The sequence below is a fragment of the Pezoporus flaviventris genome, unplaced genomic scaffold (assembly GCF_033815535.1).
Source record: "Pezoporus flaviventris isolate CSIRO_AGI_PZ_B2104156 unplaced genomic scaffold, CSIRO_AGI_Pfla_v1 ptg000001l, whole genome shotgun sequence".
Classification (NCBI taxonomy): Eukaryota; Metazoa; Chordata; class Aves; order Psittaciformes; family Psittacidae; genus Pezoporus; species Pezoporus flaviventris.
In genome coordinates, this window is record NW_026892549.1 from 37,723,594 (window position 1) to 37,744,938 (window position 21,345).

General features: G+C 34.8%; 1 protein-coding gene across 7 annotated transcripts in view; it reads right to left on the reverse strand.

Annotated features, from left to right (window-relative positions):
- Positions 1-21,345, reverse strand: part of LOC133268797 (sodium channel protein type 1 subunit alpha) — a 93,058-nt gene that overhangs the window by 23,074 nt on the left and 48,639 nt on the right. For 5 of the 7 annotated variants that reach the window (XM_061452472.1, XM_061452482.1, XM_061452516.1 and 2 more), the window contains 14 exons: positions 18,273-18,336; positions 17,528-17,669; positions 17,170-17,376; positions 16,396-16,701; positions 15,242-15,622; positions 13,938-14,070; positions 12,907-13,145; positions 10,143-10,316; positions 9,195-9,551; positions 8,008-8,490; positions 6,476-6,593; positions 4,959-5,113; positions 2,091-2,264; positions 1,206-1,328 (listed from right to left, as the gene is read on the reverse strand). In XM_061452472.1, coding sequence (XP_061308456.1) covers positions 1,206-1,328; positions 2,091-2,264; positions 4,959-5,113; positions 6,476-6,593; positions 8,008-8,490; positions 9,195-9,551; positions 10,143-10,316; positions 12,907-13,145; positions 13,938-14,070; positions 15,242-15,622; positions 16,396-16,701; positions 17,170-17,376; positions 17,528-17,669; positions 18,273-18,336 — 3,056 coding nt within the window. The remainder of the gene's footprint in view (positions 1-1,205; positions 1,329-2,090; positions 2,265-4,958; positions 5,114-6,475; positions 6,594-8,007; positions 8,491-9,194; positions 9,552-10,142; positions 10,317-12,906; positions 13,146-13,937; positions 14,071-15,241; positions 15,623-16,395; positions 16,702-17,169; positions 17,377-17,527; positions 17,670-18,272; positions 18,337-21,345) is intronic. The other 2 variants (XM_061452486.1, XM_061452489.1) reach the window with 1 other exon arrangement.

A 21,345-nucleotide genomic window follows, 5' to 3' on the forward strand; every position in this document is an offset into this window, starting at 1 on the left:
AGAAAAAGAGGCTAAATCAAGTAGTCATTCCAAAATTAAATGGAAATTTGTACATACTGCAGTACTTGACCAGCTCTTACCCTGCTGAATATCAATTCATGAATTTCAAATTATGAGAAAGCTATTAAAAGTCAATTTGCATATGAAATTGAAGATTATTATCTAGTAATAATTTTATTAATACCTAGTAATAATTAGCGATATTTTTTCTGATGTGTTCTGAAGTAGAGATATACAGCTTGATGAATACTATTAAAGGCATCAATTTCCCTTGATTAAGCTTAGATTTGTATCTAAATATTGTTGAGATTATATATTCCAGGCTATTCCACTGGTATACAATTGATTTGAAATTCATCAGCCCATTGTTTCCTCTTACATTTCTATGAAGTAGCAAAAAAGCATTCTCTCATAACATATTTCAATAACATGCATATAGAGTTAGTTTGTATTCAGTGGCTTTAAGGAACAGAAGGTATAAACAAATGAAAAAATAAGTTAAAATGCTTTCTTGAGTGAAATGAATAAAAAGCAGGGCCGCTAAGTTACTCAAAGTAAGAATAACCTTATATACATTGCATTGAATATTAAATGGAGATCTGTTGAAATAAGAAAAGCATTTACCTTACAAAATGAAGAATTTAATAGAGAAATCAAGTAACTTAATCTGTTTTTAAAGTCAGCCAAACTCAGAAATAGATTTAAACCACTAACAAGTATGAATGTATCTCTGGTACCATCTGGTAAAATTCAGCTGGGTTTGACCCAGGGTGGTTCTCAAATGCAAAGAAAAATGAAGGATTTCCACTGGTAAGAGAAGATATCTTTATTAACTAATGCTAAATTAGATTCCTGTATAAATACTGTGATATGTTTATCAGTAAAATATTACTAAAATCGTGTTACATTTTATTCATTATTAAGGTTCTGTTAAAAGAGTTCATAGTTGGTAATTTCAATGCCTGGGATTGGCTAGAACACTCCTGAGATTGGCTAGAAAGTAAAGTAACCTTAATGAATATAACTTCTATGTGGTACTGCATATGGATTTAGGTGAATTGATGAAGCTTTTTGCTTATCTGTTAGTAAAAGATATGCAATAGATAGATAGTGCAGCCTTTCTGCATGGACTTGTCATTCCTTATTCTGCATGCATGTATTCTTTCTATGCATGCATAGTTTCAGATTCTTTCATGTTGTCTTACCCTCATGCCTTCAAATCGTGACAAAGCTCTTAGAGGTCTCAAAGCTCTTAGTGTCCTAAGGGACTTAATGGCACCAAGTTCAGAGTAACCCAATGCATTTGCTGTTAAGCTAACCAAAGAGACCTATATGAAAACAGGAAAGTAAAAATTATTATACTGTACATGCTACTTTACATACCATAGATGTGAGATACAAACTTCTTTAGAAGAATCTAATTTTGGACCACTTTCTTCAGGAATAGGAAGTCTTTTAAATAAAAAAAAAAAAGTAACATGAAAGAAGAGCAGGAAGGTAATCAAGCAAACAAAGATGTCATAAGGTAACATCTGTAAAAATTAATACTTCTGATTTTTTTATTTTGCTAGTGATTTGAGAGCATTTAAAAACACAGAAAGCAAATTACATTAATCTCTCCTTTTTACTAATTTAGGTATTACTTTCACTTTTTCTTTGTTTTAAACTGATGTTGGGATCAGTAATTATAGCTGGTAATGAGCATTTGATTGCCCACAACTGAAATGGAAATGATTGAAGCCTGTTCTGAATTAACAGATGGGTCACAGAGCAACATTGCTCCTTTGGAAATTGGTAGAAAGGACTAATTTGTCTATATTAAGTTACCCTAATGCTTTTACCTGACTGCTGATTTTATATGCTCTACAGATTGACATTAATCTTGGTTATGCTGTTTCTTAAAGACTTTACAAGAACAGTTACACAGGTGGCAGAACTCCACAGGTCTTTTTATATTTTATGTCCCCATATTACCTTAGTGCAGATACCATATTCCCTACGTTTGCATAGATACTATGGTTGTACAGCAAGTAATTAAAAAAAAATCAGATTAAAAAAATACACAAGTCACATCTAGGAAATACACATACATCGACAATCAGGAAGTCCAGCCAGCACCAGGCATTCGTAAAGTATGTTTGATAGCCATAGGCCACCCACTTCAGCAGCATCTCCAGAATGAAGATGTAAGTAAAGACCTTGTCAGCATATTCCAGCATGGTCTTGATAGTTTTACGCTGTTCAATATATATGTCTTCAAAAGCCTGTAAATGAAAACATTCAAAGATATTTGTTGTTATTCCCTTTTTCTACTGCACAATACTTCAGGTTGCAACAGAAAAACCCCCACCAAAACAAAAAACAAACAAAAAAAAGGAATCAGTCTTTCTTCAAGAAAAAGCATGAGTGTCACTTTTATATGGTGGGTGTTGTTTTCTGCTAACTCAGTATGTACCTGTTTTTCCCTGACGGAACTATGTTTTCCAGCTTGCAGGAGGAAGAAGCAGATATTGCAGAGCAACCACTACCCTGATCAGAGATTTTTATTTATTTAATTATTGCTGATTATGAATTATTTTTCTCAAGATCATTTTCAGTACTTACAAACAGCACTGATTCTGCAGAGTGGTGTGCCTAAACTGAATTCTAGAGAGATCATTTGGTTTGTATATAGGTAAAGCTCATTTAAAAATCCAGGGTCATAGCTTTAAAATATTCAGGACAATGTAAATGTAAATACAATTGACCATTTTTTAAGTCCTGCTGCTTTTTGGAATTTTTAATATATGAATCATAAAAGAGAACTTTCTTTCTTTAAAAGAATATTTATTTATCTAACTCAAATACTTGCTTCATTGTATTATCCACAGTTAATGAGATACATAAAATTTCTGAGCCGCTTGCAATGTTATTTACCCTTTTTGTGTGATTTCAATTTTGTACATTTGAAAAAACACATAGCTTCTGTGTTTCAGAGATTCTTCCTGTCCTCCAAGAAATTTTTCCTTTAATTTCTTGTAAATTTTAATTATGCTATTATTTCATATGGAGAATGATTGATTTTATGGGTTTGAAAGAACTGGAATGGTCTGCTTTCTTGCAAAGATTTATATATATGTTGTTCCTAACATTTGTTTTTACCCAGCCTGCTTTTGAATTACTTTACATCTGTCAGTTCAAATAATTAGTTCTTGTCTATCAGTCATCAAATTAACATTTGTGTATCAGTAATTTTGGATACTTCGTTCAGGCACTATCGTACTTGACACTCCTCATAATCACCAACAACTTTAGCTCACAAAACTGGGAAGGGCCCACACAGAGGCTAAGCTAGCAGTACTCCTGGCAGCTACACTTGTGTCTGCCCCCTCCCTGAATGCCCCTAGGGCAAGGGTTTGCAGGCAGCCTGCAATGCCCCTGTGCCTGCCAGATTTCCTGGCTCTAAGGACAGTGAGATTTGTCTGGACTGTGGTCTTGGGGTTAACATTGGGATGCACTACTTGCAGGTCCAAACAGACTTTTCACTACCACAAAGAAGAATGAAGGCAGAGCAGGGTCTCACATCTCCAGAGGCTTGAGCTAATTAATCCCTGGTCTCTGCAACATTTTCACAAAATAAATATTCTGTGGATGACACACACCTTAGGTTCACTAGCATGAGATGTGATCGCTGTGGGATGTCATCTCAAGATTCTTTTAAGTACAATGATGGAAATTCACCTATATCAGATCTCTTGCCAGTACTTTTCTCTCATTTAAATTCTTGTCACTAAAGGTTTTCTCCACTTGGTGGCATCCATCAAAATTCAGTAATGTAGATATGAGTCTTTTGTTATTTCAAGGGCTTTAGATCACACGGAAGGTGTCACATGGCTTTGACTAAAAGCTGCTTATTTGATGATTATGTTGGTATTAGACCAAACAAAAGCAGAATGACTCTTAAAGATTTAACCAAAATTAATGATGTATAAAATCATGAACTTCTAACCACTAAGGTATTTTAAAGTGTTGGGAATGGTCTAAAGAGTTTGGAATAGAATTTTGCAACACAATTTTTTTCATGATGCAGGAACTTGAGTAATTTACCAAAGGGCAAATGCTAGATGCTAGATATACTCTGTTATCTCAGGGCAAGTAGTTTGCTTAAGAAATTTCAGCTTGGTATGTATCCAGGCTCACATTTATTTTACAGTTCATCTCCAGTTTCCTTATTCTTTATCATTATTTGCATTTGTGAAATAACAAATTGTTGATAGATTGATTTTTTTTTTTCTTTTATGATTACAGATTTATACTATGGTTGGGTTTTTTTTTTTGGCTTTTTTTTTTTTGTTCTGCCCTCACATACTTGTTAAACTTAAAGCAAATTAATGTTTTTACAGATATACCTTTAGTCTACATGAGTATGAGTCAGTAGAAGCTGAATTAGAAGCATAAATAATAAACTCCTATTCTTAGAACAGAGTAATTATAAACACACGGTCTTAATCTTAGTGTTCACATAATATTTATTATCTGGCTCTGGCTCTGGCTCTTGCAAGGTGTTGTCAGCTGTTTATGCCATTACAGTTACTTCCAAACTCTTGTTTTTTCATTAGTGACAGTACTTTCCCCTGAGTTGAATCAGTAACTGGGGAGCAAACTAAAAAAACAAACTTAAATATATTCTCTTCTTTGCAAGTTGTCCCTCTCCCTGCTTCAGGTGTGTCACTATCACTTTCAGCAACAAAGTTAAGCTCTCGCTAACCAATTACGTCTATACTTTTTTCAACATATTGTTGAGAAGAGACTTTTTTTCTACCATTCTTTCAAAAGCCTGACTAAAATTCAGCTCTGTCACTTCAAGACATGGAATTGTGTGTTCTTTCTGGTGGAGAAAAATAAGTTCAAACAATGTTTGATGAGCCAACTTTTAAGAACTTCACTGACAACATTATGACTGTTCATGTTTTACTTACCAGAGCTCCACTACTGAGGAGAATCATAAACACAATGAAGGTCTCAAACCAGTTGTGTTCAACAATCCTGAAGCAGGTTTTTCTAAGGTTCCACCACTGCTTTCCTCTCCCTTCTTCTATACTTACTTGACAGCACTTGAACCTTCGTACACAGCCTTTACAACAGTGTATATATTGAGAGAGGGAGAAAAAATAGATTTTGTTGGATTGCATTAAATTTGCTCATGCATTCTGTTAATGATACAATGCTACCTTTCCAGAAGCTGTGCTATTTAGTAAAAACCCAATAGATTTTCACATAGATGACTTTCTTTTTCTCCAAAGAAAAAAAATACCCCCCCAAAAAAACCCAACAAAAATACCCCCAAAACCAAGCCAAAACCCTCCAAATTTCAAAACACGAAGAAAATTTGAGTTTACAATTATATGAAAAAGTAAGAAGAAAGTCTTTTTCTTTTATCAAGAACTAAGTGCTCAGTACAGAGCACACAAAAAGGTAAAAATCCATGGAACATAAAGCCAAATTACAAAATACCAAGTATCAGTAGAAATAGACAAACTCATCCAAATGTATACTAGGTTTATATTGTAAGATTTGGGTAAGTGTTACTAAATTGTACTTTCTTTTGGGGGGGTACTAAATTCAGACAATATTGCATTTATTATATGAAAAAACAAGCCTCTAAGTCCTGAGCTTTTCAGTACCAGCAAATTCTCTAATTTGTGCCCTAATTTATTTATGCTTTTATGATTTAGCTCCTGACATGATTTTTGACAGTAACATTTATTTTCTAAATGCTAAATCTAACTTCTGCTTACAAATACCAAAAATAGCATTTGTATCCTTACATCATTTTTTATACCCATTCCTTTCCCCACCTCCTTCACACGCATACATCCATAAAGTTTCTCACAAGAAAATGCCTTTGTAAATTAAGTTTATGACCAGACTGATGTTTTATTTATTTTTGTAAAAGGGCCAATAAAAGGTGTCATTAAAGATGAATGAGTCCACCAGGTGAGACTGCTCTTGCTCCAGGTGGCACACAAAAAGCCTCTGCCTTCCCTTTTGGCCAACCTGTAGGTGGTTGATTTAGCATTTTGCACAAGACCATCCAGGTGAAGTTTTTATTCACCACTCAGCAGCTTTTTCAGTGCTGTATGCTTTATAAAGCACTTTGATAGATAACTATGAAGAATGGTATATAGAGAGACTGTAACTAAACTCAGAAAGTATAGTAGTTCATACTAAAATAAATCACCAATATATTTATCTTATTTAAAAATAATGATAAATTTCTGATAAAACCTTTTCTTAATAATTTATCTGATATATAGTATAATTGTGGTACCATTATCTATGTAGTAAATTATGGTCTAAAAGTACTACTGCTGCTATTCATAGTTTAAACAGTAACAAAAGAATAACTCAGTACATAAATATAAATACTTAGTTTAAATAGATAATTATTCCATATTTCATTAGTAAGTATTATTAGCATTTTTGTTCCAAACACCTTCTGTGAAGCAGGCCTCTGGCTCCTGGGCTTCTTCAGGTTCAGCTTCTGGTTGCTCTTCTGCAGGAAGTCCGATATCGACTGTGCTGCCTTCAGAAGAACTAGATGAATTTAACTTCTGTTAAAAAAAACAGAAGATAAAAAAGAAAAAAAAATAGCATGACAATTGCACCATAAATATTTTTAAGGCAAATATTTGTTGTTTTCAGAATAAGTAAATAATTCTGCCATATTTTTGAAGTGTCTAGTAGTCAACATAAGTAATTTGCTGATAATCATATATGAAATTTGTACAATCTTTGGTTTTGCTTCTCAGTTGTACGGATCCATTAAATAAAAGGTGTCTCGATAGATAAGGCTTTAAAAAATATTCTTAAACCAAAAAATATAAATTATAATGCCAAGCCTGCAAAGATCTATGACCACAACTAGCCATATTAATATATTAATATATTTTGGCTAACATTTATCAGGGAAAGAAATATTAATGCTTCAGATATTATTTGGGAAACAGGAGCAACGCTATCTCTGATATAGGTTGCCATGGAGAAAGGCTCTTTTGTACAGATTTCCTTTCTCGAGGGGATCTAAATATTGCACTTTGGGGTTTTGTTGAGACCACTAGAGGGCTTATGCACACTGAACTGACAGCAGTACAGAATTCAGCTAGCCAAAAATCGGGTATCTTATGTACTGTTAAAAATACAAGAGAAGCAGGGGAAGATGAGCTATCCCACAAAGAAACTGAATTGCTACCAGAATGGAAGTTAACTAGTTTAAGGTTGAGGTTCCCAAAGTCAGAAAACTAATTTTGGTAAGTGAAAGAAAGGTAATTTTCTGATTCAAATAAAATGTCAACAAACTAAATCACTAAGGGTATAGTTGGTTTGCAAATTATGTTACCAAATAAATTATTTTGTCAAAAGAGCCACAGACTAAAGGTCATATAAGGGAAGATTTATAGCCTTAATATATTTTTTCTAAACAGCACACAGCTCTCAGCAAGGCTATAGCCTGCTTTGGCTACATATTTTCACAACTAAGTGAATTTGAATTATATGGAAGAGTCCATGGATCAAACTTCTTTTTATGAGAATCTAAGTCTAGAAGAGCTGACAGTTTTAAAATCTAAAAGAATTCCAGTGTCTAAAGGAGTGGCAGGGAGATGAACGACACTCTTAATGGGACCCATGTTACAGGAGGCAAACAAAAGTTTCTGGAATAAGACTGTAGCTAAGGCACTGTCCTGCTCTATCAGTTGTTACAACTACCATATGGACCACAAAGCAGTCCTTAAAGGTTAGTTCTGTTTCCCATTGCCTGGCCTCTCCTCTCAGAGACTAATTTTAAATGCTTACTCACACTTTTGTTCATCAAGAATTAAACCCTCCTTTTTACACTCATTTATGTACAAAAGAAGTATTAAAATAAGAAATGATCAAGAATTGCATGCACTGGGAGCTGAAAAAAAAAAAAAAAGAAAAAGAAAAATACTCCAAGATCAGAGAGAAAAACACAAAATATCTCAATACCTCTTTACTTTCTTCCAGGTCTGATTCACTACTAAATTCCTCTGTGTTTAGATTTTCAAAGTCAGATTCACCCACAGCAATGGGCACTGTCACAGTGAGACTTGGGTTGTTTATGAATGACATGTAATCACTTTCATCAATGATGTATTTTTCCACACTGCTACCTGTGCCTATGCCACTGGTTGTTCCATTCACATCTTTAATATAGTCATGGTCCTTGCTTAGTTCCACAGTTGTGTGATTGGAAATACAGCTATTTTTGTTGTTCAAATCTTCAAGCGGTTTGATTTCATCTAAAGCTTTTTGTTTTTTAACAAAAGCTTTTTGGATGAATTCACGTGCTTTTCTTTTCACATAATCTATGCCCTTCTGCATTCTTGCTACAGCAATTTGGAGATTATTCATTTCATTGTCATCATCTGTCACAGCAAGGTTGTCTGCACTAAATGAGCTCAAGAGCAAGGCCAAAAATAGGTTCAGTACCTGCAGAAAGATTGAAAAAAAAGGATGTTCTAGACTTTATCCCAACAAAGAACATTTATTTTATTAAAAAATGTGATATTAGTGACATCGAAGACTGAAACTGCAATAATTCACCATAACCGAATAAAACTATCCTAAAAATTTTTTCTCTTCTTCATAAAAAATTGAGCTTTTAAAATTTTGCTTAGATCCTCTTCACTATTCAAAAATATTCCTACAACTGTCAAATATCTGTAAATGTGTCTTTAAATCCCCAAGGTATATAAATATTTTGGTCCCAAATCTTATAATCTAAAAATGGAGATAACAGATTTACTATTCAGCATGATTAAAAAATTTAATTTATCCTATTACACAGCAGAAATTAGATTATTTTGGTGACTAATCATATGGGATAAATAATAAAAAATCCACAGCAAATGGTTTATAAAGAGCCCATAAAGTATTTGAAGCACAAAATATTTACAAAAAGCCAAATGACAAATTAAGAATGTAAGTAAGTGCTCACTCTAACATTCTTAGGATTTTGATATTGCAGAATACTTTGTTCTCAATCCAAAACAGCTCTTAAGCTTAACTTTTAGCATCACTTGAAACCACCTGCTTAATTGCTTTGTTGAAGTAAAGCCAGTGCGCTTAGTTCCCTTCAGGACTGACCCGACTCTACTGCCAAATAATTTTTTGCTAATGCTTTGATTACATACCACAAGGTTTCCAATCACCATGACCATCATGAAGACCGTAAGGCACATGGCTTGGCCTGCAACCTGCATGCAGTCCCACATTGTTTCTATCCATTCTCCACACAGCACTCGGAATACAATCAGGAAAGAGTGAAAAAAATCCTGCATGTGCCAGCGTGGAAGCACACAGTCACTTGCGATTTTGCAGACACATTCCTTGTAGTTTTTCCCAAACAGCTGCATCCCAACCACAGCGAAAATGAACACAATGATGGCCAGCACCAGGGTCAGGTTCCCCAGAGCCCCCACTGAGTTGCCAATAATCTTAATCAGCATATTTAGAGTTGGCCAAGATTTTGCCAATTTGAAAACTCGCAACTGGAAGAAAACAAAAATATTGTTAGGACAATGAGCAAGAAAGACACAAAGATGTTTTGAAGCTAATTTGTGGAAAGATATTCCTGCAAAATATGCCCTAACTATTGACTGTTCAGAGGGTATCCTCTTGTCTAAAACCATTAAGGATCAGTCAACAAAATTCTTTGAAGTTAGAGCTTGATATCACCAAAGCATAGTTTTTACTGAAGGCCAAAGAAGCTACCAGATATATTAGACAGAATTTAAAATCTAGGGTTTATCCACTAAAATCACCTGTGCCACTTTTCTATGGGTATCTATAGAGCAGATACATTCCTGTAATGCCAATCAGATCACAATACACCTAGTAAGCCTGTTTCTGCACAGAAGGATGTTTAAAGCATGTATATACAATACACTGGACACACCTTTTGCTATCTATTTGCCTGGATCTCTACCAATTCTCATTGAAGAGAGCAAAATACCACAGATAATAAGAGCTTGCACTAATGAAAGAGATATCAGGATCAGTATCATGGCAAACATCAATCAAATATGTAAGGGAAAAAAATAAAATTAATTGAAAAATCAGTGCAATTGATGTATATTTACCAATCTGAATGATCGAAGAACTGAGAGTCCTTCCACATCTGCAAGACCAAGCTCAACCAAGCTAAGGGTTACAATAAAACCATCAAAAATATTCCAGCCTTCCTGGAAATAATAGTAAGGGTCCATTGCAATTATCTTGAGAAACATTTCTGCTGTGAAGATTCCAGTGAAGACCTGAATTCAAAATGCAGTTTTGTTATTCATTATGAAATACAATATTACAGATTTAGAGGGGCTTGTTTTGAATTCAAGTTACATATCTGCAACATCTTTTCCAAAACTGATATTTTAAAATAGTTCAATGTACTATTATGCCCACCTTCCCTTAACAAGTTCTATACAAGCCAAGTATTTTTTTCAATTAATTAAATTTGATACTAAACAAATTACATAAATTTCTGCTTCATAACATTTATAATCCAATTTCAACTCTATTAGGATATGAACTTTCTTGTGTACTGTACAAACAATATCCCAGATTTGATTTTCACAACATAAACCAGAATGCTTTCCAAGAAATTATATGGTACAGCATCTTTCTTGGTACCCTAATTACAACATACAGCATCATGAATGAGGCCAAAACTAAGAAGACCACAGAGGGGTAGCTCCTTTGCTGGCATAACCTGCCATGATCCCATTCAGTTCAACAGAGATACAATTATTTATACCAGCTGGGAATCAACCGAGATACAACAATGTATGGAAGGAAAACTGAGGAACTGGGTGTTGCCAGCAAGCTCAGTGAAGTTGACTGGCTCAATCATTTTGATTTCAGGATGGAAAGAGCATTTAAGAATGCATTTTAAACATGATATTGCTGGTAATGGTTTACCATCATGGGATGCTATGCTGAATAAAATAGGAATCATATTTAGGAGCCACCAAGGTAGTGACCCTAAGTAGCTTTGAGAGAAGTCTTAGGAGAATTTCTAGTAGGATAGGAATGTACTAAAGCCATTGTTGAAAGCCTGTCAGAGCCCTAGTCTGACAGAAATGCTTTCTTTTTTGGTTTTGATAACCCATTTTCAGGCAAGCTGAACAGAAAATGGGACAGCGAAACAGAATAATCTAACTGGGATAATCAGGAGATGGACAAGAAGAGTCTGACTTCCTCTACCTAGGTAAGCCAATGCTAAATAACCAATGTAATAATAAAAATGTCTTTAAATATATTCCAGATATAAACACTGGAGAAGAAAAGGTTACTATTTTTTAAGCTACAGGATTGGAACCACAGAGAAAGAGGTAGGAATGAGTAAATAGTTTGAAACACTGACTTAGGTTGGAACCACAGAGAAAGAGGTAGGAATGAATAAATACAGTTTGAAACACTGACTTAGGTTGCTAATGATCAGGGCAGTGAGGTTCTCAAGGAGCTTTAAAATGTAACCACTGGAGTAAACAAACCGTGAATGCTTCTATATTGCAGAAGGGGTTTATGTCTTAGGCTATGCTCCAGCTTAAGACTGGAAGAGTATGATGCTTATAGCCAGGTTCTCTTTCACTGCCTTTATAGTCAGATATACATCAAGATTTATATGGTGTTTTCTTGATTGGAAAACAAATCTATAAAATGCTACAATATAAGTTTTTACATTTTAATATGAAATTCAGATTTGGAGCTATTTCAAGTATTTGAAGAACAGCTATACATTTATCTATTATTGCTCCCTTTAAATCCTGTAGTTATTTGCATGATCTGAGAGATGTTTTTCCTTATTAAAAAAAAAGGATTATAAAAAAATCCTATTATAAGAAATCAATTCTTAAAATAAGAGACAAAGTAGGACTGCAGCTGTAGATAATTCCATGAGATCAAAGCTGTCAGTTCAAAAGCATCAGAGCTACAAAAAATTAACTCTTGAATTTTTTAGTAATTTATATTTTTGAATTAGAAGGAAGAAAATATAGGTGACAACATGAGGAAAAGTTATCTTACTAATTATCTGATGACAAAAAATATAAAAAATAGAAGAGAAAAAAGCACTGCAGGATATTCTTCATAGTTTTACATTGAAAGAAAACAATCCACATAAAAGTCTTTTACAGGAGAAAGTTCTAGAAAGTCTCTTAAATGGGTCTTTTACTTATTAAACCTGTGCTTAGGAAATAGGGCAATAAAAACCACATTAATAACTTAAAGACTTGTATTAATTAAAAACTAACACTACATTTATTTGCATAGTGTCTTTTTCATGGAAATAATGCAGTTCCTGGTCTACTAGTTAGACAAATTAACTTCTGTTTAAGATGGCATTTACTTAATGTAGCATTGGTGTAATTTTTTAAATTTTTGATTCGGCTTTGTAGAACACTGAAATATATAGCTTCTACAGTATCCTAAGTTACATGAGCCAGGTTTGACAGTGAAATTTCCCCAAATGTTCTGATAGGTTTAGATTGGATAACAGCAAATTTTTTTTTCACCAAAATGGTGATCAGATGTTGGAAGAGGCTTCCCAGGGAAGTGGTAGAATCACTGTCCCTGGAAGTGTTAAAAAAGCATGTAGATGAGGCCCTTAGTGACATGGTTTAGTGGCAATCTTGGCTATCCTGGGTTAATGGTTGGACTTGATGATCTTAAAGGACTTTCCCAACCTAGTTGATTCTGTGATTCTACAGTTCCTATCCTGAGGGCAATAAATGTCCAATAAATCTACTTTCTAAAGAGTGGGGAAAAAAAAAAAGCTGTTAAAACTCCTTCAGTTCTTTTAAAAATACTATCTTCCAAATCATGAACATAAAACCCCAACAGACTTACCAAATTTCCAACTGAAAGTACATTATTGAATTCATCGGTCATCGGGTAATGTTCCATAGCCATAAAGAGTGTATTTAAAACAATGCAAATTGTGATAGCCAGGTCAACAAATGGGTCCATTACTACTAAGTTGACGATATGTTTTACTTTTAACCAATGTGGACTACAGTCCCAGATCAAGAAAATATTTGCAAATTTATACCAACATGGTGGGCATTTCTGTCTTGATTCTTCAAGTTCTGTGGGAAAAGAAAAATCACACAGGTAACTATGTGATTGCTCTGCCATTCCTCAGCCCTACATGAAATGTACCAGTCAAATTTGCAATCTTTACTGGTAATGATTAACTTCCTTTTTACAGGGATTTTGAAGAGAGTCTTTAAAAATTGCTATCAAATGTGTTTATTTTGTTCAAAGCTTATCTATCAAGCACAACTTCTTTGTATTCCAATCGCTATGCTGATCAGTATCAATTTATGCATCAATTTGTATTTTGTATTTAGTTGTTCCTTGATTACACTTTAGCATATTCCTCTCACTGTTTTAGCATGTCAGCATTTTTATTTTTAAATTTGTGGTGTTTAGGTAAAAATTTTCAATATCATTTTCATTCCTTGTTCAAGAAAAAACCTCCATGTTTATCAACAAGAGTAGCACTTCTTTAAAGACTAACTGAATAAATATAACCACTGAAAATACATATTTTAACAATGGTTGCATATCTGAAAAACGTTCAGTGGTCTTATTGTGTCCACTAATATAATTTTAATTACATAGGCATCTATGCAGTTATGACCATCAAACATATCTCTTTAGTCCTGATGACCACATGAGATAGATGGTGGCAAAACAATGCTTACTTATGTAATAACCTTAATGAATAAAGAGCTTTGAGTCTGCTAATAAATACGCATCAGAGATGGTATCTGTCAAGTAAGACATTTTATGTCAGTTTTAAAGTTTCAACTCAAATTTACAAAAATCCATTGGAAAAAACATGTATTAAATATTAATTTGTGCATAGCACACACCTTCCACAGTGTTTGTGAGGATGCTAGCAATACTCATGGCTCTTTCCCTTAAAGCTGGATCTTCCAGATAATCCATAGAAACACGAAGAGAGCCTGATATTCTCTTCCTCATTTCTGTTTCTGTAGTGGTGCCCTAAACAGAGAACAATAATATGTAAGACCATGTTGGAGAAATGAGACAAGCAAATACTATATGTAGCCCTGTTATTAATGTCTTAGCTTGGATACGTGCTTCATGCACTTCAACTTTTATCATGTCAGACTTTTATTACTTTTTAGTACCGCTTAAGTAATTTTAAAGAGATATGAGGCAATAGTTACCTACTGTTCAAGAATGAACAGGCATTTATGTATTTAACTTTTGTATTTCTTTCCTTAAACTATGAAAAATAGAAAAAAATTGTCAAAATGTTGTATAATTTTGTTTTGCAAAGTATTTTTTTGTTTTTGTGCTCCTGCTGACAGAATATTCTGTTTTGTAACATAATAGTCTTTTCCCCTAGGCAAACTATAGCAAGTAAGAAAAGTCTGACTTCCTCATGCTTCCTCATGCTAGCATTTCTTTAGTAATGTGTGTAGACTACTTTGAACTGAGCAAGAATTCTTTTTGAGACATCTTTTCTTAACTTGTATATGGTAAGAGAATGGCAGCAATATGTGCTGCACATACGTTCACACAGACATTTGTATTTTTGGAAGTATGTATTAATATGCAATCTTCCAATGAACTGTTTGTTATCTACACTACAGAACTCCACCTGCAATGGATGGAAAATATATAGGAAGGAGAAATATATGATAATAAAGAATGGACAATTTCCATACATTTTTACCTGGGATGGTAATGAAGAATGATATCAAAATTAACTGATAATGCTAATTTTGATAAAGTGGTAATAGCAGCATCATCGTGATTGCAGTTATCTGATAAAATTTTTGTATACTCTTTTTAATTTTATGGTAGCTATGATTTTGCAGACCATAGCCAGATGCACCTTTAGATCAGCAAAAGTAAAGTATAGCACAGCAATACAGTAAAACATACCAGTATTGTGGATGTGTAAGTTAATATTTTATTACTTAGAAACTGCAAATTGCATTTATTTGAGAATATTTGTAAGTAAGTAAATGCTTAGGTTGCCAGCCTATCTTAGCCGTTTTATTTATTAAAGATTTTACACGATGCGGGAGCATTCACAGCTTGACCAACCAGGAAGCATTGCCAAGGGTTCCATTCTGTAGAAAACACTGGCTGGTGCAGTAAGAAAAGGCCACGATGCCTAAACTATTTAAAACTTTCTTACATTGTCATCAGTAGCTGGTTTATCTATTATCACCTCTGGCAGAAGCTGTCCAACAGGCGATGTAGGAACAGATGGTCCACCAACCAGGGAAACCACCCCATTGCAATCCACAGTGCTGTGCATCTTCCCGTTCACTGGAAACACTGCCAGCATCCTGGATGACCTACTGGCCTGACTAATGTTACTGTTGCGCCGTTCACCATGTCTGCGTGGCACAAAGAGAGAGTCTCTTCTGCTATCATTGTCTTCAAAAGTGCTGTGCTCATCATCTGCAAAGTCATTTTCAGATCCTATATCCTTTGCTCTACCTCTGAAGCTGAAAAGACTTGTTCTGCTGTTGCGCCTTGGAGAAAACAGGGAGCCTCTAATGCTCAGCAATGACTGCAAGCAAGCAAAATTTGTGATTATTATGTGAAACCTTCATATTTAGCATTGTTATTAGTATAGCATAGGGGTTTTTGTTTTTTTTTAGAAAAGTTAAATGCTGCTGTGAAATTTCTGTATTTCATTATATATATGTATATTGCAGATAGAAATAACACTATTAGTGGATTCTTGAGAAAAAAAACAATTTTGAACACTCCTTTCTGCTAGCATCAGTTAGAATTGCTAAGTAAAGTAGTTGCACAATACCCATGATGAATAAAAGAGAGTTTATACATGCACATTCTTTCATCTATGAGGCTTCCTGGACATATTACACCAACCTTCAAGCATCACTGAAACAAGGAGGAAAATATGAGGCTATCATAATGGAAATATACCATTAACATTTTAATAAGTCTAGATAAGACGTAATCATTCTTAAAAAGCCCCACAGAGCAATCAGAGAATATTTTAATATGTTTTTTAAACAATCTTGGGGGTTGGAGCTAGATGATCTTAAGGTCCTTTCCAACCCTAACTATTCTATGATTCTAAGAATAGAGATATGAGGTACATCTAACTCTCTGTGGTTGTTTACAAGACAATCTAGCGGCTACAACACTTTCTCTCAAGCATTAGCAACAATAATAAAGTTTAATGAAAATCTTAGGGTTTCCTTTCTTTAAGCACTAGGGTCATATTACAGTACGAAGGAGACTAAAGTAGTTTTGTAACAGTCTATGATGCTTTAAATGTATGATTCAATTAAAAATAACTATATGCAATACCTGGTGTGGAGAAGAATACTTCTTTTCATATGTCAGTCTATTGCCTTCAATAGATAATCGGAAACCTTTCCGTCTGATGCTGTCTTCTGATTCAGATTTGTGAAATTCATCTTCATCTTTTTCCTCTCCTCCTGACTGTTCTTTCTGTTTTCTTTTTTTCCTTCTATTTCTCCGCTCTTTTGCACTCTTTGAGCTCAATTTTGATGCCGCTGAGGAACTTTCTGAGAGCCCTCCTGCTTCTCCCCCAGCACTGGGCTCCCTGGACTCCGCAGATGCTGTAACTGCTGCCGCTGCCACTGCTGCTGCCTGCCATGTTGTAGAATGAATTTGTGTCACTGAGCAAACCATGACATCATGGATTTTTTTAAAATTTTCTTACACAGAATTTCTGGATCTCAACATTTTCCATAGGACATCCTCTCCCTATTTTTTTCTAATTTTTATCACTCAGTTGACTCAAGGCATGTATTGGTCACAGCCTGCTTCCATCTTTCATGAGCAGTTTTTAAATGCTGAAGTATAACAGACTCAATGACACTGGACTAAGAAAAACATAATGAATAATGTATACCTAGTTTTGAATGTTCCTTCTTGGTTATGGTCAGACAGCTCACAGTAAAAGATCTTTAGAGCAGAATAGAATATCTATGAGTTAGCTCTGTTACTGAAAGCCTGTCAAGGTGTTTTATAACTTCAAATTCAAAGAGAAGAGGGTGAATACTTCTAGTAAAGTTACTTCCATATACTTCTGCATTACTAAACCATAAATTATACCTGAGCTGCTTCTTGTTGCTTTTTCAGTTGTTCTAGCATCTGTTGAAATTCTGCTTCTTTCTGCTCTGCTTCTTCCATGGTTGCTTGATTCTGTTCTTCATAGGCCATGGCGACCACAGCCAGGATCAAGTTGATCAGGTAGAAAGAACCCAGAAAAATCACCAGAACAAAAAATATCATGTACGTTTTCCCAGCAGCACGCAGCGTCTGAAAATAAGAATACATTCATAAGCAAGAATAGGTTAACAAAATTTTTGGTTTTCCTATTGTTAAAAGATAACACAAGAAAATTGATGTTAGGCCTCTTGCATTATTGGCACAAACATATTTAGTTTATACTGCATTAAAAAATTCTCACCAATTGATAAAGATTTTCCCAGAAGTCTTGAGTCATCAAGCGAAACAGTGACAGGAATGCCCAGCTGAATGTGTCAAAACTTGTGTAGCCATAATTGGGGTTTCTACCAGCTTTCACACACGTATATCCTTCCGGGCACTGCCTATAAAGACAAACTTGTTTTTAACATATATAGTTATTTTAATATTATCACCTGGAATGTCCAGGAGAAGATTAGGATTAAAAAGAGGATTTTTCTGTAGAAATAATAGCAGCCATGATTTTCATAGGAAATTATTTTGAAAGACAGTAGAAAAATTAAGCAGGAATGGAACATAAAAATTAGTCTGAAAAGTTTAGTTTAAGCTTCTAAAACACAATATTCCAAAAATTTTTTAAATTATTTAATATTGTAACATTAATGTCAATGTCAGTGTTTTCTGCTGTCTGCACCCATTAATACACATATGTGCAGCTGGAACCACAAAATAACATGTGTTTTTCAGCTGCTGTGTCTGTTACTTCTCACCCAGGCAGGAGGTACACTAATACCATATTACCGATTCATTCATGCAAGCACTAAGCTCATCTAACCAGTCCACTGAGCTCTGACCAGGAACCCAAATCCTCAATGAGGCGTAAAATCCTAGCATTTCTTATGTGAAAGAAAGTGATCACTCAAAATATAGCCGCCTCCTCCTCCAACTGTACATCTAAGGGACCTAATTTGTACACAGTGCAATAATTTGATGAAATTTGGTCTTACCCAGCATCAGAGCTATTTCCACAAAGCAGAGCATCGTTTTGCCCTTCCAGAAAATAAAAATGACCTGTTTAGAAAAGAATTAAAAAAAATATATAAAATTCTGAATATGAAAGTTTTCTTACAGCTTTATGAAATAAATAGTTCTGCTCCAAAAGTGTTAAGGTGAAAATCAATACAACTTTATCAAGCAGTATCATTTTTTTAGCAGGACCATATCTTTAGAGTAAATGGCAGTACGAATTGCAGTAAGTACTATTGCTCACAGCACTCACTGTTAAAATGCCAGAATGTACTGAAAAACCTGTCAAATGCTTCTAGATGTAGATGAAATGTACAAGTCTCCCTTCAGCCTGATCACTGAACTAAATCACACTTTGGAAAATTGTATTGTACAGGTATTTATTATAATAATTAAACTGTATTTGAAAATTACCATATTAATAATGTATTTCAAACTTTCTGATCACTATTGCCGAGGGCTCCAGTTTGTCACCCAAAAACACTAGTACCCTGGCCAGCTGCATCTCTCCATCCCCTGAGGAAAATTCACCATTTGGAAAAATCAGTTTTTAAGCTGTATGTAGACCTTGTTCTGACACTCTGTGAAAGGCTCGGTTTCAGTGTTTAACAATACATCTGTTTCTTGCTGGGCACAGTCTTCTGCACCGTGCAACTTACGCAAGCCTGTGTGTGGCCACTGTCATTTCAGGCTGGTATGCATTGCAGAACTGCACTGTGCTGAAACACAAGCTGAAAGTAGTAAAGATAGCTGACATGATGCTTACTACAGCTGACCTTTATGAAGCAAATCATATTCTGCATTATGTCAGCTAATCACGATTAAAACATACTGGAACATAACAGCTGGTTAGGAAGAATGCAAACCTAACCTGATATAGTTTACACTGAGCAGTCAGCTGTGATCAGTAATGTATCAACTGAGTTGTACCACTGAACTAGGGTCTGTGTTTAAGTTCTATGGTTCAGAGATGTCCCTTGCAAGCATGCTGTACTTGCCAGCTCCGTAGGAAAGAATGGTGACCCAGGCTTTCTCTGAGTGCACTGACATAGCCATGACAAATGCTCAAAACATCATGACACAAAAATTTTTATAACACCAAAAACTGAGCAGTATGAGCATGTGTCCCTAACTACTTGCAAAACTCTGAATTGTATTTTACCAAAGTAATGTGAAAAGTCTCTCATTACATCAAAGGTATATGTTTATTCCCCATTATATGATTGGGAAATGGGAAAAAGTCCCTTGTAGGTGAATTACCACAAGGGAATTTACAATTGCTTTGATAAACCTAGGGTAATGACTGAGAAGAATTGCTACAAAACAGGTTGTGAGATATTATTTCCCATAAAAAAAAAAAAAGGTTATGGCAAGCTTGCCAAGATGAACTTGGCTAGCGTCGAGTTTGTCAGATTCACTATCTTGGAAAAAGAAGGAAAAAAAAAGTGCACTGGCTGACTGATGCCAGGAGTGTTTATATAAAGTCTCTCTAAATAGTATTTCCAAAAATGAGCTCAGTGGCAAAATTAGGCCTTACATGCCTTTGTTGCATAGTACACACAACTACTGCCATAAACCCTCATAATGTCTACAAAACACAGTGCCATCATATTTCTCTGAACTCTGTGTAAGTCCTTTTTAATTGCCCAGTGACACAGCTGGTTTAAGATCCATTTCTGTATTTTGTCTGCCCACCTGCAAAAATTGAGCAGGAAGCTGTGAGAAGATAATTTTTCTCTTTGAAACTGATGGTAAGCAAGGAAAACCTTACTAACTTCATAACAAGATTCATAATTTCATTATAAATTTCATAATACATATGCAATCCTGTGTAAATATACCAAAGATTCAAGTAGCCATTCAATAAAGTACTTTCTGTAATTAATTAAATCCTGTTTTTTTTCTTAGGGGACTTCAGGTTGTCTTTAAATTAAATAAAATCAGAGCTTGAGTTTATAGATTCTTTGTTAATAAGACAGGAAATTAAATAATTAAGTTTGACCTTGAAGTCTAAGTCTTCATTAGGATACTTTGCTTAGACTTCCTTATACCCTGTGGCATGAGATTTCCATGAATTCACATGTTCAAGTAAAATGATTGCATGTTGATTTAAGAAATTCAGATGGAAATTCCTCATAGTCATTGATCAGCTGTGTGATCACACTTAGAAGCTGTCTGATTCTATTCAAAATTTGCCTGTCTTTAACTTGCAGCTATTGGACCTGTTATATCTTTGCCTGCTAGATCAAAGATATGTCTATGATGAAATTTCTGTTCCCCATGAGGTCTTTCTCAACTGCGATCAAGTCGCCCTTTAAACCTTCCCTTTGATATGCTAAGTAGGTTGAGCACCAGGTCTATCTTGGTATAAAGCACATTTTCCAATCCTTTAATCATTCTGTTCTGTTCTGTTCTGAACATCCTCCATTTTTTCAACAGTCTAGCTTAATTGAATTTTATATACTATTCCAGTAGCAACTGCAGTAGTGCTAAATACAGAAGTAATAATGCCTTCCTGGTCAATAATTTATTTATGCGAGCAGGATACTATTTAGCTTTTTGGCTGCAGAATTTTAGTCTTAATTTGTCAGAGTCCTGGCTGCTCCACAGTGCCTTAGGTGCCTTAGCTGCTCTATTGCTGAGGGCTTTCCGGTGCATTCCTACATCCTTCTTCCCAGTTGCAGCTCTGCAACCTTTCGCGTAAGCTGCTGCGGCAATGTTTCTCAGAGCCTCTATGGCACTATTTTTCTTTTGCTCTCATGCTTTTTTTCATGTAGCTTTTATTCCCATGACATTGCACCTACAAACACATCATTGTTGCAGCAGGTACTCATAGGAAGCAATTGTCTCTAGTGTGATACTCACTCCTCTTTCTCCCCTTTTTTCCTACTTCTTTCTTGCAGCTTTTGGCTTATATTTAGACGACCTAATAACATGCATGTATGATCTTAAAAACCAACCAGTTGTGCTGCACCCATCCTGATCAAAGTGCATTCCAATTAGTGCTAATAGCACTGTAAGCAGGAACAACCTGTAGGGAGTTCGAGGAGATGC